Source organism: Pelophylax lessonae (genome assembly GCF_965119305.1).
Source record: "Pelophylax lessonae genome assembly, chromosome: 6".
NCBI lineage: Eukaryota > Metazoa > Chordata > Amphibia > Anura > Ranidae > Pelophylax > Pelophylax lessonae.
This window is the reverse complement of record NC_138773.1, coordinates 170,159,926-170,184,124: the sequence shown is the minus strand read 5'-3', so window position 1 is coordinate 170,184,124 and position 24,199 is coordinate 170,159,926. Positions and strand designations below refer to the sequence as shown.

Below are 24,199 nucleotides of genomic sequence, written 5' to 3'. Positions count from 1 at the left end.
CCACTGCTTTGGAGTACTGACCGAGATCAACCCAGCTTGCATGTCCTAAGCTTGGCCCAGACTGCCATGGTCTGGTAAACAACCAGAGATACCACCCCTTTCATAGGTTGCATGACATTCTGTGAAAGAGCAAAGGTGGAATTCCAGCCACCTTTCCACAGACTTTTTAAGTGGATTCTAAACCATTGATCTGTTCCCTGTGGTCTTGCAAATACTGCAATAATGTGGTTAAAGCAGAGACATTTGATAACTTCCATAAAAAGATTCCACCTTACACATTCAAGTTTAGATGTTGTATAGGGGATTCAATTAGAACTAAAAAGGCAACTGTTTTTTGGCTAGAGTGGAGAGGGATTAGAACACTTATCAGTTTTTTATTGCAGTCCTTGCCCCCATTAAGTTGATCCACCCTCTATTTGTCATGTTTACCATTATCACCGAAAGTGAAAGAAAGTTGCCAAAATTTTAGGCTGTCCCCAGAAAAGTAATAGAGGGGTAACTCTTCTTTTAACTATCCAAAATGAAACCAAAACGTTTTTCTATAGTTCCTACTTAAGTGTCTGCGTAAAAATTATATATACACATTAGGGGAAGCTATCCAGAAAGTAAAAGAAAGAATTACTTATCACAAATATGCAATTAGACACTGACATTTTGTATGTTGAATTCATGAGGCAGAGGAATATTATCCATCAGCTGAAATATATGGTAAGACTAATTTAAATTACACTTTAACTTATTTGTCCCTCCCCTTTCTAGTAATCTGTTGAGTGGATGACAAGTCATATTTTCTATTGCAGAATAGACATACTAGATCTCTTCTGTAATAAAGGAATCTGACCCGCCTGTTACCCTCTTGACAATGCACATGCACAACTCTGTACAATTTTAGCATCTACCAGGATGAATGTACACCCACACATTCACAAGAGTTTTAGCATCCCAAACCCAGAGATGGCTGGATGAATATTTGTGCCTACAAAAGCAGCTTTATACCATTGCGGGAGTTGAGTAGAGTAGTTTTGCTTTAAACATTGGGCAGTAATATGGATACCCAAAATTAAAAACCTGTCAGTCATTTCTGGTGTTGACTATTTTTTACCAATTGTGGTTCTTGAATGATTGAATAATTTTGTGGTCTTTGGTTTGGTCAATACCCCACTACTAGTTGCCAATGGTGATACAATACATAATATAATAAAAGAAATAAAACAAGTCTCAGCCAGAATGTGAATGTGCCTGGAACCCCTTTTTAAAAGATTTGCAGAGCAATCAGATAACTAATTAAAGCAAAGTGTTTTTTGTATACCCATTTGTAGGTTGTTGCTCTAACTTAAGTTGAGAACCATAACCCCCTAATTTGGCTAGCCTAAAAGTGACTACATACAGGATTTCTTCAACCACAAAGTGTTGGAGGAATTTGCTCTACCGGCTGGGTATTCCGATAGACACTGCTGTTGTGTCATAATAAAATAAACAGTGACTGCATCCAATAGTATGCAGCCACGGTTTGACTTTCCAATTCTTTGGTCATAGTAGCCGAGGGATAATGGTCAGCCAACTTTGAGGCAAATAAAATATTGGTGGAAGCACTCGGATACCTGAGCATTACATACTTTTATCCTAATAGAAGACCAGTCTGTGTGTGATTATATATATATATATATATATATATATATATATATATCTCTGTTAATGTATATGGGGGGGGGGTTTGTAGTGACGAGTAAAAGCCAGGAACACTTAGGGCAAAAAGGGCTAAAGGAAGCTCTTCTAAAGAGTAAAGGCCAACTCTGGAAAAATATACAAAAACAGAAAAGCACCTCGAGTAATAATTTATTGCATGGGGATTACAGCAATGACAATTGCCAACTCACAATGTACTCTGCAAAGTAAAACATTCTCACACAGGTGAAGAGTCCAGCACTCCAATCCAAGTACGCAGAGACCGTGGTCAGGAAAGGAAGATGTTGCCGAGGGGTTCCTTGTTGTGCCAGGTATCCAAGCATGAACAAAGCTTGTACTGAGCATGCAAGCTCCTTTGTCAAGTGTAACAGGGATGAAAAGGAGCCCCCTATAAAATATACTGGGTGGAAATTATTCAGGGGCAGGGAAGAGCAAAAATATTAAAGTTACAGTTGGTTCAGTAATTCAATATACTGTGTATTCTCATTCAAATGTATATTGTAGACTAATACTTCTATTTTTAGCAATGGTTTAAGAGAATATGTAGCAACAGTTTAAAATTCTTGCTACATTTTTATTAGATTTTTAGATATTCTTGCTACATTTTTATTAGATTTTTAGATATTAAGTATTAGGAGTATTTCCACATACTGGTCTTAGCCCCCCAGGTGGCGTTGCATGCTTCCTCTGCGCTCCACGCTGCAGCCCAACACAGATACCCGGAACAAGGAACCCGGTGACAACATCTTCCTGTCCTGAGCACGGGCTGTGCATACTTGGATTGGCGTCCTGGACTCATCACCTGTGAAGAACGTTTTACCATACAGATGAGCCTTTACTCTACTAGCTCGTGAGTTGGCAATTGTTATTGCTATTATCTCTCTGCAATAAATCATTACACCTAGAGGCGCTTGTCTGTTTTTTGTATAGAACCGTCAACAGGATCTGTGACCGCTTCGATCTCGGTCAATGCAAGGGAAAATTTTGCAAAATTATGGCAGCCTTAAAACCCAAGTCCATGTTTCCTTTTACTCTAAAAATAGTTTGTATGGGCTAAGCTAGAATAATTTGACTGGGCTAAGCTAGAATAATTTGACTATGGAAATGGTTTGTTTTGGCTGCTGTGGTCAGTGCTGTATCATACTATGGTAACACAGCAAGTAGCACTAGGTTTGGACAGCATCAACGGTGACTTACCCATCCACTGCCAGCACAACCTTGAGTTGGGCTGAGTGCTTAACAGCCAGAGAAATTTTTATGTATTTATTTTAAAGCTATACATTTGTCCACCTAGCTCTCCACCTCAGCCAGAGGAAGCCTTTGATTTATTTATAAAGATATAAGACTTCCTCTGAATTGCAGAAATGTACTCTGCAACTATTTTGGTCCAGCAGCAGATGAGACATGGGAAGTGTGTGGGCAACATAACAGCCAATCTCAGACAGTTAAGCAGGAACCAGCCAACATTCAAACCATTAATGACATGCTGAATGTACCAAATTGACTGCTCAACTTGGGCACAACCCGTCTGCCAGATTCTCTTACCTACTGCTATAGCCACTAGCGATAATCACTGTCTGCGTCCAGCGGGGGCAGCTTCCCCCGCCGGGAGCAGACAATTTCTCAGCTGGAGGGATTCATTAGCACTGTGCGTTGATGGGGCAACTTTCTGGGGATGGGGAAATTCTTTCCTGCAACCTATGGGTGCAAGAAAAAAAACATTCAGTGTATGGCCTGCCTAACAGCACTGCATACTGTATGTAGCCAATACTACTACTACGGGATGATACTGTGCTGACTGCACTAGAACTTAATTTAGATAAAAGGACTTCCCAGTGGTTAAAGAATCATTTTGCTTAGTGCACTGTGACAGAAAAAGCATAGTTTTCATTGTGGCTGAGGTGTTGCTAGTAGTTACTAAAACAAAAGCCCCAGTACCCATAATGCCCCTTTGCAGTTCCCAAGTCACACAATTGTAAGACACAAATAGTACTCATTGGAAATTATGGGGTATGGCTTGTCATATCTATGCGACTTCAAGTGGTAGCGACTTAAAAGTTAGTTCCTGCACTACTTATGCCCAACTGGTGTCATCTTGAGGACTATGGACCTCAAGTTGCATAACTATTGCTTCAAGGCTCGTCAAAGTCGCACGACTTTCAGGTCGTACAAGTCTTTGATTGCTGTTCCACAAGTCAGATATTTAAACCACACACATTTTTAGAAAATTAATTTTTTCCATTACAAATGGTTTTGCTTACACTGAACATACAGACTTACACTTTGTTTGAATCTACCTTGCTGACGAACTTCACTAGAATAGTCAGACTGCTTAACTACTTGCAACTCTTGATACAATGAACACTTAGAGAAGTCAGTAATATACAATATAAGGGATCGACCGATATCAGTTTTTCGTTGCCGATACTGATATTTTGGCCATCGGCCGATATTTAGTACATCCTATGTCAGGGTCCAAGACTAGTCTTCTCCTCCAACCATTAGGTGGTGATGCTCATGTAAGGGCAAAAATAATGTCACAGCATAATTCCATTTACAAATGTTATTTAATATGGCACTCATATGTACAAAATTAGAGATAAGCAATTCCACATTAGATCTGCTGGCAGTTCAGCATCTCTCACCCACTTGCCGAAGTGATACCGCTCCATTCGGCATCCACTCAATACTGCTCTGTCTCTCACCCACTCCATCTCCCACATACCCGATACCAATCCGTCTCACCCACTTGCCGTAAGTGAAACCTGGGTGATACCGCTCCATTCGGCATACAATTTCGGAGGTCACGTGGTCAAGCCGGGTGTGACCACACACATGACCTCCGAGATCGTATGCCGGACGGAGCGGTATAACCCGGGTGTCACTTACAGCAGTGGTCCTCAACTCCGGTCCTCAGGGCCCACTAACAGGCCAGATTTTAAGTATTACCTTGGGGAGATGCAGACTAGAATACTGCAATCCCTGAGCAGCAAATTATATCACCTGGGATGTATTTCAGTTATCTTGCAAACCTGGCCTGTTAGTGGGCCCTGAGGACCAGGGTTGAGGACCACTGACTTACGGCAAGTGTGTGAGAGATACCGATCTCAGCCGTGGACATTTTTAGTGGCAGCATGGATAGCTGAACGTTTTGATACAAGATTTGTGTAGGTGGGCTTGAAAATGAGGGAGTGGCAGCAGTTTAGAAATCATGTCCATATTTTTTAGTTCCCACTCTAGTTTTGAACATTCCGCCATTCATTCCTATGGGACCAATTTTGCCACAAAAACGCCAATTTCGTGAACCATTCTGTGAAACGTTCCACAAAGTAATAGCACACCAATCGGGAACAATCCACACGTTTCAATATATTACTGTCTATGTAGTGTAAAAACTGTGGGAGGAGTTAGGGTGGTAAATTTGGCTATAAGAATATATATGAGATAACAGCAAGTGGTCTTGCAATGCAAGACCACTTAATTTGGCAAAGTCCACAATCTGACATAGTAAAAAACAAAAAGAAATGAACATAGACAAAACTACAAATATTGCTTTTATTCTGATTTTTACTTTTTACATTTACAATTCCCAGCCTTTGACCTTTTCCGAGATTCTCCTGCATTAGAAATTGAAAGCCTCCTTTGATACATTTGGTGCCTGAAATGCATAATTTTCTTTAGTGGCTTCTGGTTCCAGGACAGCAATGTCATCCGCATCCTAAAAACAAAAGACCAATATACAAACTGGTGAGAAAAACGTATACATTTTCATTGAAACATATCCATTTCCTGCCATAAATAAATAAGCTGACATTGATTATGGATAACTGCTTCTAGGAAGGGGTGGGTGGGCAGAAAATTAAAAATGTGGCGCAGAAACCTGCTCTTCTGCTGGATAATTTGTAGTATTTTGCCAAGCGTACTCTGCCCAGCTGTTAAGCTTTGTGGTATTTCTTACTTTCTCAAGAGCACACTGAATTGTCTGGTGTACTGACAGTGTGCCTTTTGAACTAGCTATACATGTTAACGGTGACAATCAGATTGGAAAGATTTCAAACAGGACATAATACCTCGCCAGAGAAGTATTTTTCTATAAGAGCCAAGGCTGCATGGTAGACCATATGATTGTCATGCGTCTGCAGAGCCTCTATTTTCTCTAGGCCTCCCAATTCTTCCACAACTAGACATAGCTTTTCCAGCTCACCCAGTTTTTCGGCAGCCTATGAACAGAAAAAAAAAAAAAAAAATACGAATTGTCAAGTCACACCCATATGATAGCATTTCTTGGAACATGGTAAACACAGTAAAAGAGGAAAGTATATAAAAAAAAAAAAAAACCCCACCAAAAAGTTTCAAACCAGCCCCCCCCCCCCCCCCCACATTGGCACTCATCTATAGGGACAGTAAAGCTGACCTTGCAGGATTCCATTTTTGCTCAGCAAGTGGGCTGAATTAAACTCAATTATCTATCCACACATTTGAGGTGGTTGGAAGAATCCTCACCACTGCGCCATTGTATTCTCCACTCCGAATACCATAGATCAGCCCTGATGCAGCCGATCAAGCTGCTTTTACTAGATGCATCGGTTGAACATGAGTCAACCTCTGTCCAAATGCAGTTGCCACACATGGATTGAAATTCAGCCAGTCCCAAGCTGAACTTTAATTTGAGCATAATCAATGTCCAGCTTTAGAAATGGGATTTAGAGGGGCCTAATATGTTCTAATTTAATCAGGTTTAAGATTTGAATTTACAATAAGTCCTTGCTTAGGAGACAGACTAAAGAATGACTCTCGATTTAACATTTTCCCAAACGTGCATAAAAACCATTAATACTGAAAGAGGTCAAACCCCCAATCCATCGTATCTGGGATTTTTCCTTTGTATGTCCATCCAGTCCTGATGTTTATACAGCTTACTTGCACTGCAACACATGACTGGCTTCTTGTGGTGCTTCTCCATCACTGAGGTTTTTGATATACGAACTGCAAGAGGACTATAGGAAGTCAAATAAGGTACACAATACACTCTTGAAATGTACTTGAGTAAATGCAAGCAGTTTATTGCCAAGCTGCAATAATTGGGGTCAGATCTTCCTAAAGTTCAGATTTAGAATTTCAAGTTAAATATAGCATAAAATGCCAAGTCTAAAAAAAAAAAAAAAACACACGTAAAATGGCGGTCATTGCAACTGTTTGAAAACTCTCCACAAATGCTGTGTGACAAACGCTTTTTTTTTGGGGGGGGGGGGGAACCCCTAAAGTTAACCTAATTTTTTTCTATAATGTTTAAGATTAGGTTACGCTAAGTAAATAGATACCAAACATGTCACACTTTAAATTTAAAATTTGCGCACACTCGTGGAATGACGCCAAACTTCAGTACTTAAAAATTTTAAAGCGTCGCCTATAGAGATTTTTTACAAGTTACCAGTTTAGAGTTAGTGGAGGTCTTGGGTTGGAATTTTGCTCTAAAATTTGTGGCGATACCTCATGTATGGATTGAACACAGTTGCATATGTGACCGCGACGAAAACATACGTTGGCTTCCGCGTGCGAGCATGCGGGGATGGGGGACACAAATTTTTTCTTGTTTATATTTTTACACTTTCCCTTTGCATTCTTTGTAAACAGGAATAAAAGTGTTCAAAGGGATGTCCCCTCCCACCCCCTGTAAGAACGATCAAGTGCTATGATTGAACGGCTGAAAAAAAAAAAAAAAAAAAAAAAAAAGATAATCTGAATATCATTAGCTACAGGCGTCATTCAGATATCCACACTTAAAGCCCAGGACGTCATACAATGTCCACCTAAGCGGAAGTGGTTAAAAGCATCCTGACTCATGAAATGTTCCTGTTTAATTCCTTATTTGAGAGAGATGGTAGAGAGAGAGCTAGAGAGCTAGAGAGCAAGCCTGAGCGAGAGCGAGCGCTAGAGAGAGCGATGATAAAGTCACAGGAAGTGCAGCTGGATCCAGGCTACAGTGTCAAAAGGTGGTAAAAGACAAACTTGCAGCCCGACTTATCGTTTCTGGAGAGACCCGTACCAAAGCCACCCAAGAGGCCATTCCCCATGGCGAGTGCGCATTGATTGCATTCAGGAACCGGGAGTCCAATATGCTCTTTATATTACGCGTTCGATCCAATTTGCTAAGTTCTCTTGGAAGCTGCCAGTCCCCTTCTAGCTCCCTTAGGGATTAGAAAGATGATCTTTGCGAAAGGGCTGCAACATACATACAATTATAGTATTTATATAGCGCCGACAGTTTACGCAGCGCTTTACAACTTGAGGGTAGACAGTACAAATACAATACACTTTAATACAGTAGGAATCAGAGGACCCTGCTCATTGGAATAATCATACATACAGCCACATCCAGCTCATGTAGTTTTGAAGTTGGGAGAACCCATTCCTGACTAAGCTCGTATATCAAGAGGACCTTGGGGAGGAACTGGTATTGGTTGAAGGACCATCCTATCCTCTGAAAGAGCTCTACTAGAGGGTTTAGAGCCCATATGGTGTCTGTTTCCCTCCAGACAAAAATTCTCAGTGTCTAGCTGAGAAAATAATTTGAGGAATCATTTACAAGAGTCCTAAACTAGTACAGAGTCTCAAGAGTTTTCTCTCCCAATGTGGCTATTCTGCCTACCCATGATAGTTTGAACTGGCATATGTCAGATCTTGAGCCACTTTAGTAGTTTGAGATAGTTAACCAAATATAAATGTAAAAGCTTGGGAAGTTAAACCCCTAAATATGTAATAGAGGGCGCATTCCAATTATAGCAAAAGTTATGATTCCATGTCTTTATAGAGGATTCTGATAACTCTAGGCAATACATTGGATGTATGAACATTACCTTGTAATCCAAATCTCTACTAAACTGCCTAATGGTGTTTTATACATTGCGTATATAGGAAGCTGGGTTAGGTACTAAAAAAAAAAAAAAAAAAAGAAAAAAAAGAAGAAGAGTAGTCTGCAATTAATCCTATTTTATGTTCATAGCCCCCGCAATTAATCCTCTTATGTTCATAGCCCCCTGCAAATTTACCCATAATGGGTTAGACCTTTTAGTTACTGCCAAGGGTTATATATCCAAAAGAAAAAACATTAAAGGGGACAGAGGGCAACCCCTGGCATGTGCCATTCGGAAAAAAGCTAGTGATAACATACCTGATGTTTACAACATATGCAGAAGGTAATTTATGTATTGTGTGAAAAAACCCAGATCAAGTCTTAGTAGAATTCATGATAAGTGTCCTCAATGGACCCTGTTAAAGGCCTTCTCCACACCCAAGCCTAGAAGCAGTGAAGGCATTTGACTGACCTCCAGAAACTTAATCAGATTTATCATTAATCTAGTGCTCAAGGTGCCTGCATGTTGCTCTCAGCACTACCATACAGGATCCAAGTTGAGCTGTGACAAAGTCAAGAGGTGATAGTTTAGGAGTAGACCAACTTCGCTATTTCTAGTGGAGGAGATTTGCTGCATCCTCAGTTTCTCGCAAGAGAGTTGCACAAGAATCTCTACTATATGCCTAAGGGCACACCGCCAAGTCACCTTTTCCAAATCCTTTGCATTAGAAAGGAAAAAAAAAAAAAAAAAAAAAAGTTTGTTTCTCTAAGACTTCAGGGTGATGAGGATTAGACAAATTGTAGTCAATACTCTGCTACAGAGAAGTATTAGAAGTTTTGCATAGTCATCTCTGTTAAATATTAGGAGCATGGGCTAACCACAAGATATTAGGAATATGAGCTTTCAGCAACCATTTATCAGTAATAAAATAGTTGATACAGGAGGATGTATTACATGCACTTTGAGAAAAAGTTAGTCTTTCAATTGTAGGTCTCAGTCATGTCATAAGCATAGCCAGGGATCGAATAAGCATAGCCAGGGATCGAAACAAATTGAAGGATTGAATGCCCAAACGCTAAATTACACAATGAGGAATCCAGACGGATTCATGATGGCCTTAAAATCTCCAGCGTAGAATATGCCCCTTTGCATCCTCTGGGCTTCCACCAGGAGTTTATGTATAAATTTCAAAGGATGAACATTAGGAGTTTATAGTTTGCTCACTGTATAGGTAGTATTGTTAAACTCACAAATTAAAATTTTAAAACTTGATCGCAGTTAGGGATTTAGGGTCCTTTAAACCAGTGGACCCCAATAAATAAATAAAAGGGGGGCTTCCACCACAGCTCACAGGAGTATACAGCAAATTAATGTATTCAGTAACAGAAGGGGAAACAAAACATTTGAATGATGGGTCTATTGAAGCAAACAGTAAGGAAGTAGATTGTTAGAGCAGCCTTCATGCATTTACAGCAGTCAATCCTCTAGACTTCATAGTAGCAAGACCTGTAATACTAGCTACCCATGACTGGTGTGCCATTGTGATGAAACCCTACTCAGGGAGGGTTTGTCATCTCTCAGGATTCAAGGAGTCTACTTTAGCAGCTGAATGTTAGCCTCTGGAGTGTGGAGATTGGTGTTGATTTTATAAGGATAACCCCCCCCCCCCACACACACACGCTGCGATTTACAGCCGATCAGCATGATCATCAGGGCCAAAATCATTGGCTGGAGCACAACAAAATCATGCTGTAGCGAATCACAAAACAGATCAGGCACTGTGCCAAAAACTGGAACAGGCTGGATGATATACATATACGTGATCCAGCCTGCCAGCGTTGCCCTTCCAAACCTGGATTTTTACTAAGCCGATAGCACTTCAGCTAAACATTTTAGCATTATTAAAATCATAAAGTCAGCTTTATTCCTCTTAGACGAGCAGGGTACAATACCAGAAAAGCTTTTGCTCTTGATTTGGCATACAAGGGGGGGGGGGGGGGAATCAAGAAAAACAACCCTCTTGCTGAGTCTAGAGGAAAAGCCTTTGATAGGCTTAGCTGGCCCTTTTTGTAGTTTGCAACCCTTATGTAGATATTATTGGCCCTTGGTATTAATGGCCCTTTACATTCCATTCCTAACTCTTACTCCTCCCCTAAACTGGATTAGGACAGCATTTGCTGCTACCTCTCAGCCCTTTGCCATCTCAAAACAACAGGCAAGGCTGCTCCCCTACTTTGCCTCACGTATAGAGCACCTTTGGCAGCAAAGCGATCCAACATCCATGCGATACCAGTTAGGAACAGAATTTAAGACATCTTTGCAGACATCCTATTGACAATAACCCAGTTACATGAAGCTCTGATTTATCCACACAAACTAAAAAATCTCACTCAATTGGAAAAGCTCTGGCCTTAAATATTTGGAGGTGAAACTTGTTTGCTTTTGCTACTCTTAAAATACCAAAAACTTTGTTCCTTCAGATTGCAATATTGGAGCACTCATTCCAAGTGGAAATCTATCTTGTTTTGGTCGCATAGAGTATGACATTAGCCTTTGCCAAAACGTCTTCACTTGTATTATACATTACAAATTTCCATGCCTTGTCACCACTTATAAAATTGAACTACTTAACTTGGAACTGGACTTCCAGGATTTTCAAATATGTTTGAAACTAAAGTAGACAGTTTTCTCTGAATCTTGAGCAATTTCTGGCAACCTTGGCTTCTTGGACCACACTACAATAGTTTGAACCGAGATAGAAAAATTGTGGCTGCCACCCAGTTTTCCCAATTCTATATTGTGGAGCCGTGAAGTTTCAATAGACACTTGCTTTACCACTAACTCTCCCACACACTATGGCGCAAAGATGAGCAGCAATAAACCATCGCCACAAGTGCTTCTCTTACGACTTCTTTACAATATACTGCCGGGACACAGTGGATGTAGGACATCCAGGACCTCCAAACTAAGCATGATCTACCTAAACATGCATTCCATAACTACTTACAAGCCCAACTCACTACAAATCCATAAACTAACCCTATTTGAACAAGAATATCTAGCATGCCCCTCGCAAAGGCTTAGGTTTTCTCCATCTACAAAATTCTGATAGCTCTTCCCTCAGACACTGCAATTAAAATACCCCTATAAGAAAAGAGGGAAAGGATTGTGGGTGAGGAACTACCTTCGCAGGCCTGGCAAATCATATGGTCCCAAGCTGCCAAAAGCTCCATGTGTACATTGTATAAAGTTTTTAAAAATACTCACTGGTAACAAACCCCAGAATTCTTACACACCATCTATCCCTCTGTTAATAGATGCTGGCAATGCAAAAAACTCTGGTTAGAAACCCTTACATTTACTGTTAAGGGCCCTTTCACACTGCTCTGTAGCAAAAGCATGGTAAACGCATACGCATTTGTATCGTAATTTTGCTGTTTCATATGCTTTTCCTGTGTGTTTTTGGGTGCATTTTTGGGTTGCCTGCCCTGGTGAAAAAAATGGATTGGACCCAAAAAACACACCAATAAGCGCAAATCCATGATTTCTATTCATTTCAATAGGAAGCAGTGTTTTTGGCGCAGTTTAAAAAAAAAAAAAAAAAAAAAAAAAGGCAAAGATGAAGCATGCAGGACTTTTCAAAAAGCTCCGCAACTATAGCGCAGTCCTGGGAAGCGTCCATTACGATTTAAAAAGGAAAACCTTTCTTGCAAGGTAAAGAAAAAAGAAAATTGTATGAGTGTGAAAGGGCCCAAACGCCATTACACGGTTACAGAAATCTGCATAGATTTGTGCAACGGGTGTTTGTACATTTTTGGAGTGAAAGGGATCGAGGAGTCAGTTTGGGTTTTACATTCTCCAAATTTGCTACAAAGCCATACATTGCATATACTCGCTGCCGCAAGAGGTTTGGTTGCCCCTAAATGGAAATGTATGGAACCACCCTCCTTGGCAATCCACTTGTATGGATCAGGAATGTGAGGATGGAGCATCTCAGGTTCTCTTAATCCCCGATTAGAAATGTACAAGACCTGGGAAATATGGAGAGTTCTGTATGACTCACATTTCTGTAACTTGGCTTTTGAGCTGGGGGTCTCATTCCAGTTCTGTGGGGAGATCATAGGAACTTTTCTATTTTCTTTTTCCTTTCTTCGTCTTCCTAACCTACTTTTTCCTATATCTGGTTCATGCATCTCTCGTTTGCTTTGCCATCAAGTTTCAAAGCGGTTTCTACTGACTTTCCACATTTGAAGTCTAAGTCAAGATGGGTGCTAGGTCACCATTATACAGCTGTACGCTACCCTATTCACTTAAGTTTCTGCCCATTCGACTTGCGTGCTTTTCCGGGTTAGGATATTGGTCACCCATTTTTTTTTTTTTAAAAAAGCAAAATGACTGTTCAAAGACACCACTTACCATGAATATATTTGAAATGCCATCTAGGATAACCAGTATTGTTTTACTGTCCTTGACAGTAAGGAGGTTAAGCAGTGGTTCCAGCACTCCACAATGAACTAGCTGTACTATTTGCTCTACAGTTCCTCCACTTGTGAAGTTCGTCACTGCCCATGCAGCTTCTTTCTGAGCTTTAAATTCACCCTAAGTGGAAGATAAAAAAGGTTTGTGCACCAACATATAGAAAGTTATGAAAACACAATTGAACACTACATATTAAAGCCTGGAATATAAAAAAAGGCAAAAGACATTCACTTATAGGGATTGATGCATGCCAATCACGTGTATCTGGCATTTTACACAGATTTTCTGTGTACTTGCAGCCTTCTTTGGGTAAAGTAATTGGCGTTGAACAAGGTTTAATAAATCACTGACCTTTGCTGATCATAAGAAAAAAAAAAAAAAAAAAAAAAAAAGTTGTTTAGACAGTATCGGCTCCTGTACTCTAGACATTTTTCTTTGTAATGCTTTTGGAAATCCTGCTTGTTTAACCATTTTGTAACCAAAGGTCTGAAGCTTAAGGGGGGGGGGGTTGGAGTTTTGACCACTTTAATAGGAAAATTCTACGGCGAAAGATTTATAGTTTTCCCTCAAATTTCAAGTGTTCAGTTTTCACTCTTGAAATTATATTCACTCTAAAGCAATATTTGTCAAGTCTTCCAATATACCAACCGAATTTTCATACGAACGTGGATTCAAAATCTACTAGTGTATGGCAAACTTTAGATGCTCAGACCATGTTTACCAGCAGTAACTTGAAAATACCAGACTAAATGGTTTAGTTTAAAAACCTTAAAATGTCCAAGAAAAAAAAAAAAAAAAATAAATAAAAAACACAAAAACAAAAAAAGACTCCGTGATTTAAATGTGGTCAATTCAGCACTCGGCTCCAGTGAGCGATTGGCAGGCCCTGGCTGGAGTTACTCCGCATATGTATGCATCAGAGTTTCTCCCCCCCTCCCCCCCAGAGTCTCCCAAAATGGTTCATCCAATTTATTTTTATCCATGTTCATTGGGGCTTTGTTAGTCAACATTTTAGACTATTTTAAAAATACTGCTCACTTAACAGTAGCATATGAAAAGGGTATTACTCACTATACAACAAACAAGAATGAAAGCATAACTGCCTACAACATAGAACACATTTAACAAAATAATCATTGTTAAAACATTGTATATATTCTGTCTGAAAAGTAAAAAAATTTACCTCTTTTAGAACCTCGATCAGTGGAGCAAGGAGGCCACAAGTTATCAGCTGCTGAATCTGTGGAGCGGTTCCTGCAGCAATATTACTAAGAGCCCATGCTGCCTCCCTCTGGACACTAGGCTTAGGATGACGAAGAAGCTTAGCCAGGCTGGACAGGACTCCTGCATCAATGGCTACTTGGGTCTGCTTGTCTGTTCCTGTGACTATGTTTCCAATAGTACGGAGCGCTGGTGTCTTGATTAGGGGGCAGGGGAGGAGAAAAAAAAAAATTGCATCTCATTTTTTTAAATTAGCACTGTACAGACACTTGAGGAACACAGAAATTGAAGAAATTAAAAAGAAGGTTTTCCTCCCCTTAAGTTTGTAAAGTTAAAGGGTAACAACCCTGAATCTTCCTGAAGAAGAGGGTAGAGTGAACCTCACACTCAAAAAGGGTAGGCAGGGATAAAGATATGCCTGAAGCCAAACTGTTCTGCAAGAATACCCAGACTACCAGATTAGAGGGATTAGTAGGAGTTCTTCCAACACCCAGTTGTGCTCCTGGGGTGTGAAAGCCACACTGCAGACCTATAAACGTTTCTAAGAATCATCCAACCTACACCTGTAAAGGAGAATCCTCTGCCAAGGAGCTTAGGGTACTAGCACTAAAACAATCACCTGAAGAAATACAGGAACCAATCCAAGGAAGATTCCTCAAGACTAAGACCGAGTCACTAAGAACCCATCTTCCATTAAAGTCCCACAAAGACCTCCATATTTTCCCCTATCTCATCTGCAGCAGGGTAACCAAGCCCTGCTTGCTGGAACCCGCTGGGGGAAGTATAGGATCTTCAGGAAATAGACTAATGCTTAGAAAAAATAAAGGCACTCACAAGTAGAACCCTTACCGTTCAGAGTGTACAGCATCAGAGGACTTCTATTTACCCTAAAGGGATAGCCAAAGTGAAGATCTTGCAGTCGCCTGATGAAGTCCAAAGTCAGTCAGATCAAAAGGAACAAATGAACTAGCAATTTAGGATCAATCTGTTCATGGGAACCAGACTCAGGCTCAAGGAGTAGGCAAGAGGACAGATGGGGGGATTCTTTCCCAAAATTGAGGCAACATTACACCCATCCCCAAATTAGTAGTGTCACATCAAGATTTTAGCTTTGTGCCTTGCCCAAAAACTAAACTCCCCAAATCGGGGGAGGACACGAAAGGGGAAGAAGGCTTTTGCAACAATCCCAGAAAAATCAAAAGGAATGAAGGTTTCCTAGGAGTGTATTTGTTAAAATATAAGCTGGGTAGTCCTATTTACAGAGGACTGATTACTAGCACTAGAGATTGCATCCAACAAAGGCTTGACAGATCATCTTAACATAAAACTGCTACAGTAACTACAGTAAATACCAAAAGGGTGAAGATAGGCAGGAGAAAGGTTGTTTCAAAAGCTCCACTACACAGGGTTTGTCCTTTTGATTGAGTTGGCATTGAGATTTAACCAATAGTGACATTTCATAAATCAAAGTCACCAAAAGAGGAAAGTCACACCCCCAATTCATTCAAACTGTGACCAAGGTACGAGCCTCAGTGAATTATCTAAAAAAGGCAAGAACACCAGCCACCCATTTGCTGGTACGCTTGTTAATATGTACTTGTGTATAGTTCGCCCTCTGAATCAGGTAATAGGGGCCTTACAGATTGAAGCCCAGTAGGGTCAAAAGGACAGCTTATATCAGCTGACTGCTCCAATAATTGTTCAAACAATCAAAAGAGGATATCATAGGCAATTGCACAGAGGGGTGGACAAGCTTTACTCCATGAAGGTATAGAACAATAATGACAAACCTATAATAGGGTTCCTAGGATCTAGATTACAGGCATCAGCTCATTCTGGAGATGAACTCCTTGCAATCTGTAAATAATGGGTTGAAGTCACCAGTTGCAGTGAGACTGCCCTCTGAATTTTTGAAAACATGCATTAAACTGTAGCTGAATAGGCCCAGCAAGAGCCAAAGCCTTTCATACTCAAAGCAGGAAGGTGCTTTCAAGCTGAACAGTGTGACAGCATGAAGTGCACACCACTCTCACCTAGCGATCACCTCAAAGTTCTCAGCATTACCCATGCAGAAAGATTATGGTGGCAGAAATGTAAAAAATGGTGCCCATCAATACCATTAGGGAAGTTCCCAGTGCTTCAGCAAACCAGCCGAGACTGGTTCACACCAAAAGCTGTGCCACATTTGGGGGGGGGGGGGGGAAATAAAGCCAGACTAGCAAAAATAGTTATACTTTCTCAGTAGAGCTGAGGAAGAGACAACATCTACCTAGGACAACTGCGAAATACTGAAGCATGATGGTTGAAGGTGGGGTTATATGGGGGTTGGCCTAACATTTGTTTGCCAGGGTCCTAATCTTGTAGGCAGCATAACCTGACAGAATTTCTATACCTCCTGTGTCCCTCAATAGACAAACAATTTTAGCATTCAGAGCAGTGTTCTAGTGAACCACGCAATACTAAAGCTATATAGCATAAAACAAAGGTACAAACACCATAGTAAATAAAAGGAAAAGTAAAGTCAAGCACAAAAGCGATTAAACTATTTTTGCAATTTAAACCAGAGTAATCTTTAAAAGCCTGTTCATCCATAGGTAAGGCATTCAAGAGCTCCGAGTAGCTTGGTGCAATTACTCTATTACTAGTTTTTAAAGGAGATATCTGCCTATAGATTAAGATTTTAAATTACTTGGCCATCTCAGACTTACGTTGGGAGAACCCGCAGTAAAGCAATCATTTTACAGTAGCACTACAAAGCAGAAGCTGCATCAGGATATATTGCTGCCCCCATTAAAAAAAAAAAAAAAATCTCTACCTCCAACCCACCATACCCCAGAATGTTGCTTGAGAATACATGCTTTTATTTTAGTGAAGATTGGAAATGACAATACCATTTTCAAATTACTATGACCCTGAACGTTTCAAACCCATTGAAGGCTCAGTTGTATTCAACCATTGAATGTTGCCTAAAAAGGTTTCCCCTGCAGCATTTTTGGATTTGCTGAGAACAGCACAGATTGTTATTGCAGCCCTTTATAATCTAATGAAAAACAAAACTAAAAAAACAGACCAGCACTTATGTAGCTTATAGTGACAGGATGAAAAAAAAATAACATTTTTTATAAGAACTTACCGTAAAATTATTTGAGACCTGACAGTCGCCGCCCATTCAGTCAGCCTTCACTAGTGGCTAATTGTGCCCTCTGCAGAGCAAGCTAGGCAGTTTGAAAGGTTAACTTTCTATACTTAGACAGACCCACCTCTAGGGGGCCATCCCGCAGCCATTATCCTGATCCAGTTATCACTGTTCCTCAGTTTGTAGCAAGCAGTACTGGAAGGCAATAACCCCCAGATCCAAGAACCAGAGGGGCGGGGGCGGCGACTGTCCGAGGACTCTGAAAATAATTTTACAGTAAGTTCTTACAAAAATTACATTTTCTCTTACGTCTTGACAGTTAGAAACATAGAATGTGTCGGCAGATAAGAACCATTTGGCCCATCTAGTCTGCCCAATATATCTGAATCCTATGAATAGTCCCTGGCCCTATCTTATATGAAGGATAGCCTTATGCCTATCCCATGCATGCTTAAACTCCTTCACTGTATTTGCAGCTACCACTTCTGCAGGAAGGTTATTCCATGCATCCACTACTCAGTAAAGTAATACTTTACTCATATTACTTTTAAACCTTTGCCCCTCTAATTTAAAACTGTGTCCTCTTGTGGTAGTTTTTCGTCTTTTAAATATGCTCTCCTCCTTTACCGAGTTGATTCCCTTTATGTATTTAAAAGTTTCTATCATATCCCCTCTGTCTCTTTCTTCCAAGTTATACATGTTAAGGTCCTTTAACCTTTCCTGGTAAGTTTTTTCCTGCAATCCATGTACTAGTTTAGTAGCTCTTCTCTGAACTCTCTCTAGAGTATCTATATCCTTCTGGAGATATGGCCTCCAGTACTGCGCACAATACTCCAAGTGAGGTCTCACCAGTGTTCTGTACAGCGGCATAAGCACTTCTCTCTTTCTACTGCTTATACCTCTCCCTATACAGTTGCCGCACGTTCGGTCAGCCTTCACAAGTGGAATGTCCCAAAGCAGTGCAGGTGTGGGAAGACGCAACCTACCAAAAAGTTAACGAAACAACCGGGCCAGAAAACAACCTGAGCCCACAGGGCAACAAAGCTCAAAACAGGAGCTAACCCAACAAAAAACCCCGGGAGAAAAAAAACAAAAAAAACACACGTCTCCAAACAGCGGCTGCACTCAAAACCTTGCGGCCAAAGGAAGCATCCGAGGATGTCAGTACATCAGTGCTGTAGAATTTTGTGAAAGTGTGCACAGACGACCAGGTCGCCACTTTGCACACCTGAGCCACAGAAGCTTGATGGCGACAAGCCCAAGAGGCACTGACAGCTCTAATGAAATGTCTTTCCCGGGACATGAGGAACCTGACCCTTGATTGAATAGGCCTGAAACAATAGTCTGTCTGATCATTTTAGAAATGGCTGCCGCGGACGCAGTCGAACCCTTCCGAGGTCCCTCAGGAAGGACAAACAGGGAATCAGACTTCCTAACAGACTCCATGGCAGATAGGTAAACCCTGACCGCCCAGACCACATCCAAGGAATGCAAGGACACAAAGCGAAGGCAACACAGTATCCTCATTGAGGTGGAAAGTCAAGACCACCCTTGGAGAAAAGACTGATTGGGTCGCAGAACCACTTTATCCCTATGAATCACTAAAAAGGCGAACGGCAAGACAGAGCCGCCAATTCAGACACTCTGCGATCAGATGCGATAGCTACCAGAAAAGCAACTTTCTGGGACAACACAGGCAGAGGAATGTCTGGATGTTCTCAAAGGGAGGACATTGTAACACGGACAACACCAAATTTAGGTCCCAGGGAGGGAAAGGAGCCTTCCTCGGGGGAGCCAGATGCCGCACCCCTTAGATAAAGGTGAGAGTCAAAGAATTAGTCGCCAAGGGACGCTGGAATAGAATGGCTAAGGCCGACAACTGACCCTTTATCGAGGTCAGTGCCAAACGCTGATCCACACCTTTCTGCAGGAAAGCCAAAACCCTCCCCACAGAGAAGAAGCGGGGATGAAACCCTTGCGACTCGCACCAGTCAATATACGCCTTCCAGGTGCAATGATACATTTTCCTAGAGGTAGCTTTGAGCCTTCAATAAGGTAGGAATGACAGCATTTGGAAGACCCCTATCTCTCAAGACCTGGCTTTCAACAGCCACACAGTCAAAGCCAGAGACTAAAGCAGGATGGAAGATCAGCAGGATGGAAGATCGGCCCTTGAGACAGATCGTCTCTTACAGAAGCCTCCAAGGAAGCTCGACAACCATCTGCATGATGTCCGCATACCAAGACAGACGCGGCCAGTCTGGAGCTACCAGAATGACGTGCATCCGTTCCGACGCCAACCTGCGGATGAACCTGGATAACAGTTGAATCAGAGGGCAGGCATAAATCAGCCGATATCGGTGCCAGGGCACCACCAATGCATCTGTCAGAGGATCGCAGGTTCTGGCCACGAACCTTCCCACCTTGTCATTGAGACGGGACACAAACAAGTCCACGTCCGGAGACCCCCACCGGGTACACAGGAGACGAAACCACGGATGTACACACAGGAGATGAACCACCACGGATGTAGGGACCATTCTCCCTGGTCCAGGGTCTAGCGACTCAGTCCGCCTGCCAGTTCTCCACACCTGGAATGTAACGGCTGAAATCGCCGGAACGTGCGTCTCGTCCCAAGCTAGGATCTCGGCCACTTCCGTGGCCACCTGGGCATTCTTGGTGCCCCCTTGGTGGCATTGTCAGTCTGCACCCAAATCGGCAACCCTGAAGCCAAAATTGACCAACAGAACAGGCAGAGTTTGGTTGCGCAGGGCTCCAAGACGTTTATCGGTAAGGAGGCCTCCTCCGTCGACCACTTCCCCTGGGCACAAAGCGTGCCCAGAACTCCACCCCAGCCCGATAGGCTGGCATCCGTATTGAGCACCATCCACAGCAGAGGCCGGAAGGACTTGCCTTGCGTCAAGAGTTTGTGACCGGAGCCACCACAGAAGATCAGATCTTGCGAGGTGGCTCAGAGAAATGCTCCTGTCCAAAGACTGAGGCGTTCTGTCCCACCTGGCAAGGATCTCCGCTTGCAGAGTTCACGTGTGAAATTGAACAGGACCGCATACAGACCCGCAAAAGGAGAGATGGTTGTCCCTGAGGAACCCAATCTCAGCCGCAGGGTCTGGACTTTGTCCTCCGGAAGGAAAATCCGTGCCTGATCGGAGTCCAGGAGCATTCTGTGGTACTGAAGGCGAGCCGATGGAGTCAGTGTCGACTTCTGAAAATTGATGGTCCACCCGAATTCCTGGAGTGTCTGAACCGTTACGGACAGATCGCTCGTCAAAGTTGCACACGAGCTCGACCTGAACAGGAGGTAGTCCAGATAACCGAGGCCCGCAATCCCCCTTAAACTCAGCAAAGCCCGCACTGGAGCCAAAACCTTGGTGAATACCCTGGGGGTCGAAGCGAGACAGAAGGGCAATGCCACAAACGGTAATGTTCCTCTGCCACCGCAAAGCGGAGATATCTCTGATGACCCTTGTAGATAGGGATGTGCAGATATGCATCCTTCAAGTCGATGGAGGCCAGGAAGTCCCCTGGACTCAACGCCACCATCGACTTGATGGATTCCATCCGGAACTTCTGCACAAAACGGTTCAGAGACTTTAGGTCCAAAATCGGACGCACTTTGCCCTCTTTTCTGGGCGCCGTAAGCAGGTTAGAATAAAAATAGTGAAACCGTGTCCCGTGAAGGCACCGACACAATGACTCCTTGGGTGAGCAGATCTTGCACTGCCCCCATGAGATCTGAAATAATCGGAAGTCAGATGAAGATTCGATGGGAAAAAAACCTGTCTGCGGGGTGAGATCGAAACTCGATTTTGTAACCTGAACGAATCAGCTCGTGAACCCACCTGTCCTGAATTCTGGACAACCAGGGTTCCTGAAAGCAACGCAGATGTCCCCCCCCCCCACCCCTAAAACAGGTGAGGGCGTCCCTTCAAGAGGTGGACTGGGCCGCCGAACCGGTCTGCCCGGCCTTTGGCTTACCCGACCACGGCTTCTTGTGACCACCGGAAGGTTTGAAGGATTTTCCTTTATCCTGAGCCCCAAAGGCACGAAAGGACCCACGCTGAGTTTTAAAAGAAGGTCCCCCACCTCACGCGGATGGACTTTTCATTAGAGACCTGGGGCAAAAAAGCCCCTTTATCAACTCATCCAGAGTGTCTCCAAAAAGATGACTCCCCACATAAGTGACATTAGTCTTTTTGGAAGTGTGGCTTTTTAGCCAAATAATGCGGACCGCGACCACAGACAGCCGAGCGACTAGCGGAGCCTCGTCCAAGGCCGCGTCACAGGTACATCCCGGCCTGGGTCATCTGATCCACCATGTCAAGGGCGGTCGGAGAGGCTGACTGCCACCAGTTTGCTCTGAAGCACCTTGGACCATGCCGTGAGAGCCTAGACCGAAGCAAACAGGTTTGAGCAGGGAGCTCACCACCACACACTTATCTGCCAAATCCTTGAACACCGGAGAGTCCTCCACCAGCATCAAGGTGGATTTAGCCTAGAAACCGTGTGGTCCACCTTAGGGGACACCGTCCAACGTTTGTCCACAGCCTCTGCAAAGGGATAGCGGTAGTGAAACCGCATAGGCACCACCAGCATAAGTCTGATGTGACGCCATTGGTCGTTTACAATTTCATGAAACTTCTCAGGGCAGGGGAAAACCTGACCCGACTTCTGGGCCCTTCGGAACCCGAAGGCAGCCCACTACTTGACTGAGATGGCTCATCGTCAAGAGTCAAGTCTCCCTAATGGAACTAAGGAGTGCATCCATCACAACATGTTCCAGCACCACCGAAGAAGATTCCTCCTCCCCCTCAGAAGGTGAGGACAGGGACCCCTCCGGGGGGGAAGTTGTCTATGGCAACCAAATAAGGCTCGAGTCAGAGGACTGGGAGGGTATAGGCCATTTTTGAGAAGTGTGTTCCGACATCAGCAGATCCACTTTGGACGCCAAAGTTGCAAGAGCAGCAGATAAGGCCATGGCAGAGGATTCAGGAGTACCCGAAGCCACAACCAAGTCTGTGGGGAATTTGTTATCCTGGGAGTCCATAATTGCAATGTAAAATTAATGGGACGCTGGCCCTTTAAACTGCAGTTTCCGCAAACCCCACCGCCACTTGCACTACTTGAAGAGCCCCTTCAGAAAAGGCAATAGCCATAAGAGAAAACAGTTTTACCAGGAAAATGCCAGAGAAAATAGTAAAAATCCCCACAGTGTCAGTACTTGCCACGCTGCTCAGAGAAGGGGAGGGAGGGAGGAAGTGACCTCACACCCATAGAGGCCTATGCCTGCCCTGAGCCACAAAAAAAATGGTGCCTAATGAAAATCAAACGGGATAAATCACAGGCAAGTTGACCGCCGCCCCTACTAGGTGTTTGCCCACAGCCAAGATGGCACCCGGTCGGCACCAGGACTAGGACCTAAAATGGCTGCTGCCCATACACTGTGCCCAGACAACCTGCCCTTATCCAAGATGCCGGATGTGCCAAATACAGTGCATACACAATCTGGCCACCATAGGGGACCCCAGGGAGAACCCTTTGATGCTATGGAGCCGCCCCCCCCCCCCACAGGTTCAGCAAGTGCCCCGCACAGAACCCTCAGCTGGGCCAGGGAGGGAGGGAAACTTACCACAATGGCCAGAAGGGGGATATCACAGAGACCACCAGCACTGCCATCCCCCAATAGTGGGCCCACATACCCCCGCCAGCATAGCGCCCTGTTCCCACGCCAGGTGAACCAGACCACCCACACAGCCCTAGCATAAGTGGAAAGAGGGGGTAGGATGTGGGAAAAGATGAGGTGCCTGATGGGAAGGCAGGGAACCCGGGGGTCCGACCGTCCCATGGAGGGGCCCACGCCCACCCAAAAGTACTGGAACATACCAGATTACCACCAAGTATGCCTAGGGCTTGTGTGAAAACTTTAATCATCCATTGGGTTGAAGCAGCACAGTTGCATAGTATTTAGCATTTCTGCTTTGCAGCACTGGGGTCCCTGGTGTGTATTCTGAGCAGGATGCCATCGGTATAGAAAATTGCATATTCTGTTTGGGTGACTTTCCTCCCTCCCACACTATAATGCTGCCAAGTGATTTTGTTCCTTTCCAAATTGGCCTACTTGAACACGATTGCATAGTAAAGCGTTGGTGCTATAGATGCCTCAAAACCAACCCATGTAAATGAGAATGTGTATGCAAGCATATCATGGTCCTAGAAATGGAGCGTAGGTTTGTGGAATTTTATGATACAAATTTTTTTTAGCGAAGACACTGGGAATTAGTGTGTGTTAAAGAAACTTCAGAATTTTAGTGTTTATATAGTTTTTCCACTAGTACCTGAACAAGCTCATTCATTTGCCCCACTATATATTCTACAGAATTTCAGGAATAGAAGCTTGGAATTTTAAGATTCTCAAATCACAGCCAAATTCCAAAGATTAAGACAGACATGATTTGGCAAATGTTTTGTGCTTTTTGGTGGGCTCATGTTGAATACCTTTTTCCTAGTCCTATTGCAACATACACATTCTACCCAGGTTCTTGATCAAAGGTTTCTACCTGTGCTTTAGTGCCATGAAACCTTGTTTCCCCAACATTACCTGTATTGAAAACATTCAAGTTAAAAACATTCATCTGCTAATCTTTGTATCCAACTGGGAGGACAAACCGTTTATCTTTTAAAGGAAAGGCGTGCCACAAAGGCAAAAAATGAAGGGTCACAAGCCAGGTGGAGCCACACAATATTAAAATAGAACATTCAGCCATCTAAGCCACAACTGCTGAAAAAGGCACATGGCTAGGTGATT

The 24,199-nt window shown here is 43.0% G+C and overlaps 1 protein-coding gene across 1 annotated transcript in view; it reads right to left on the bottom strand.

The window, feature by feature from the left end:
* Positions 1–5,233: 5,233 nt before the first annotated feature.
* LOC309558187 (importin subunit alpha-5-like) overlaps positions 5,234–24,199 on the bottom strand; it is a 65,474-nt gene continuing 46,508 nt past the window's right edge. The window contains exons 8-11 of the mRNA XM_082261199.1: positions 14,203–14,436; positions 12,957–13,139; positions 5,757–5,906; positions 5,234–5,404 (exon numbers count right to left, since the gene is read on the bottom strand). Coding sequence (XP_082117325.1) covers positions 5,309–5,404; positions 5,757–5,906; positions 12,957–13,139; positions 14,203–14,436 — 663 coding nt within the window. The 3' untranslated portion in view covers positions 5,234–5,308. The remainder of the gene's footprint in view (positions 5,405–5,756; positions 5,907–12,956; positions 13,140–14,202; positions 14,437–24,199) is intronic.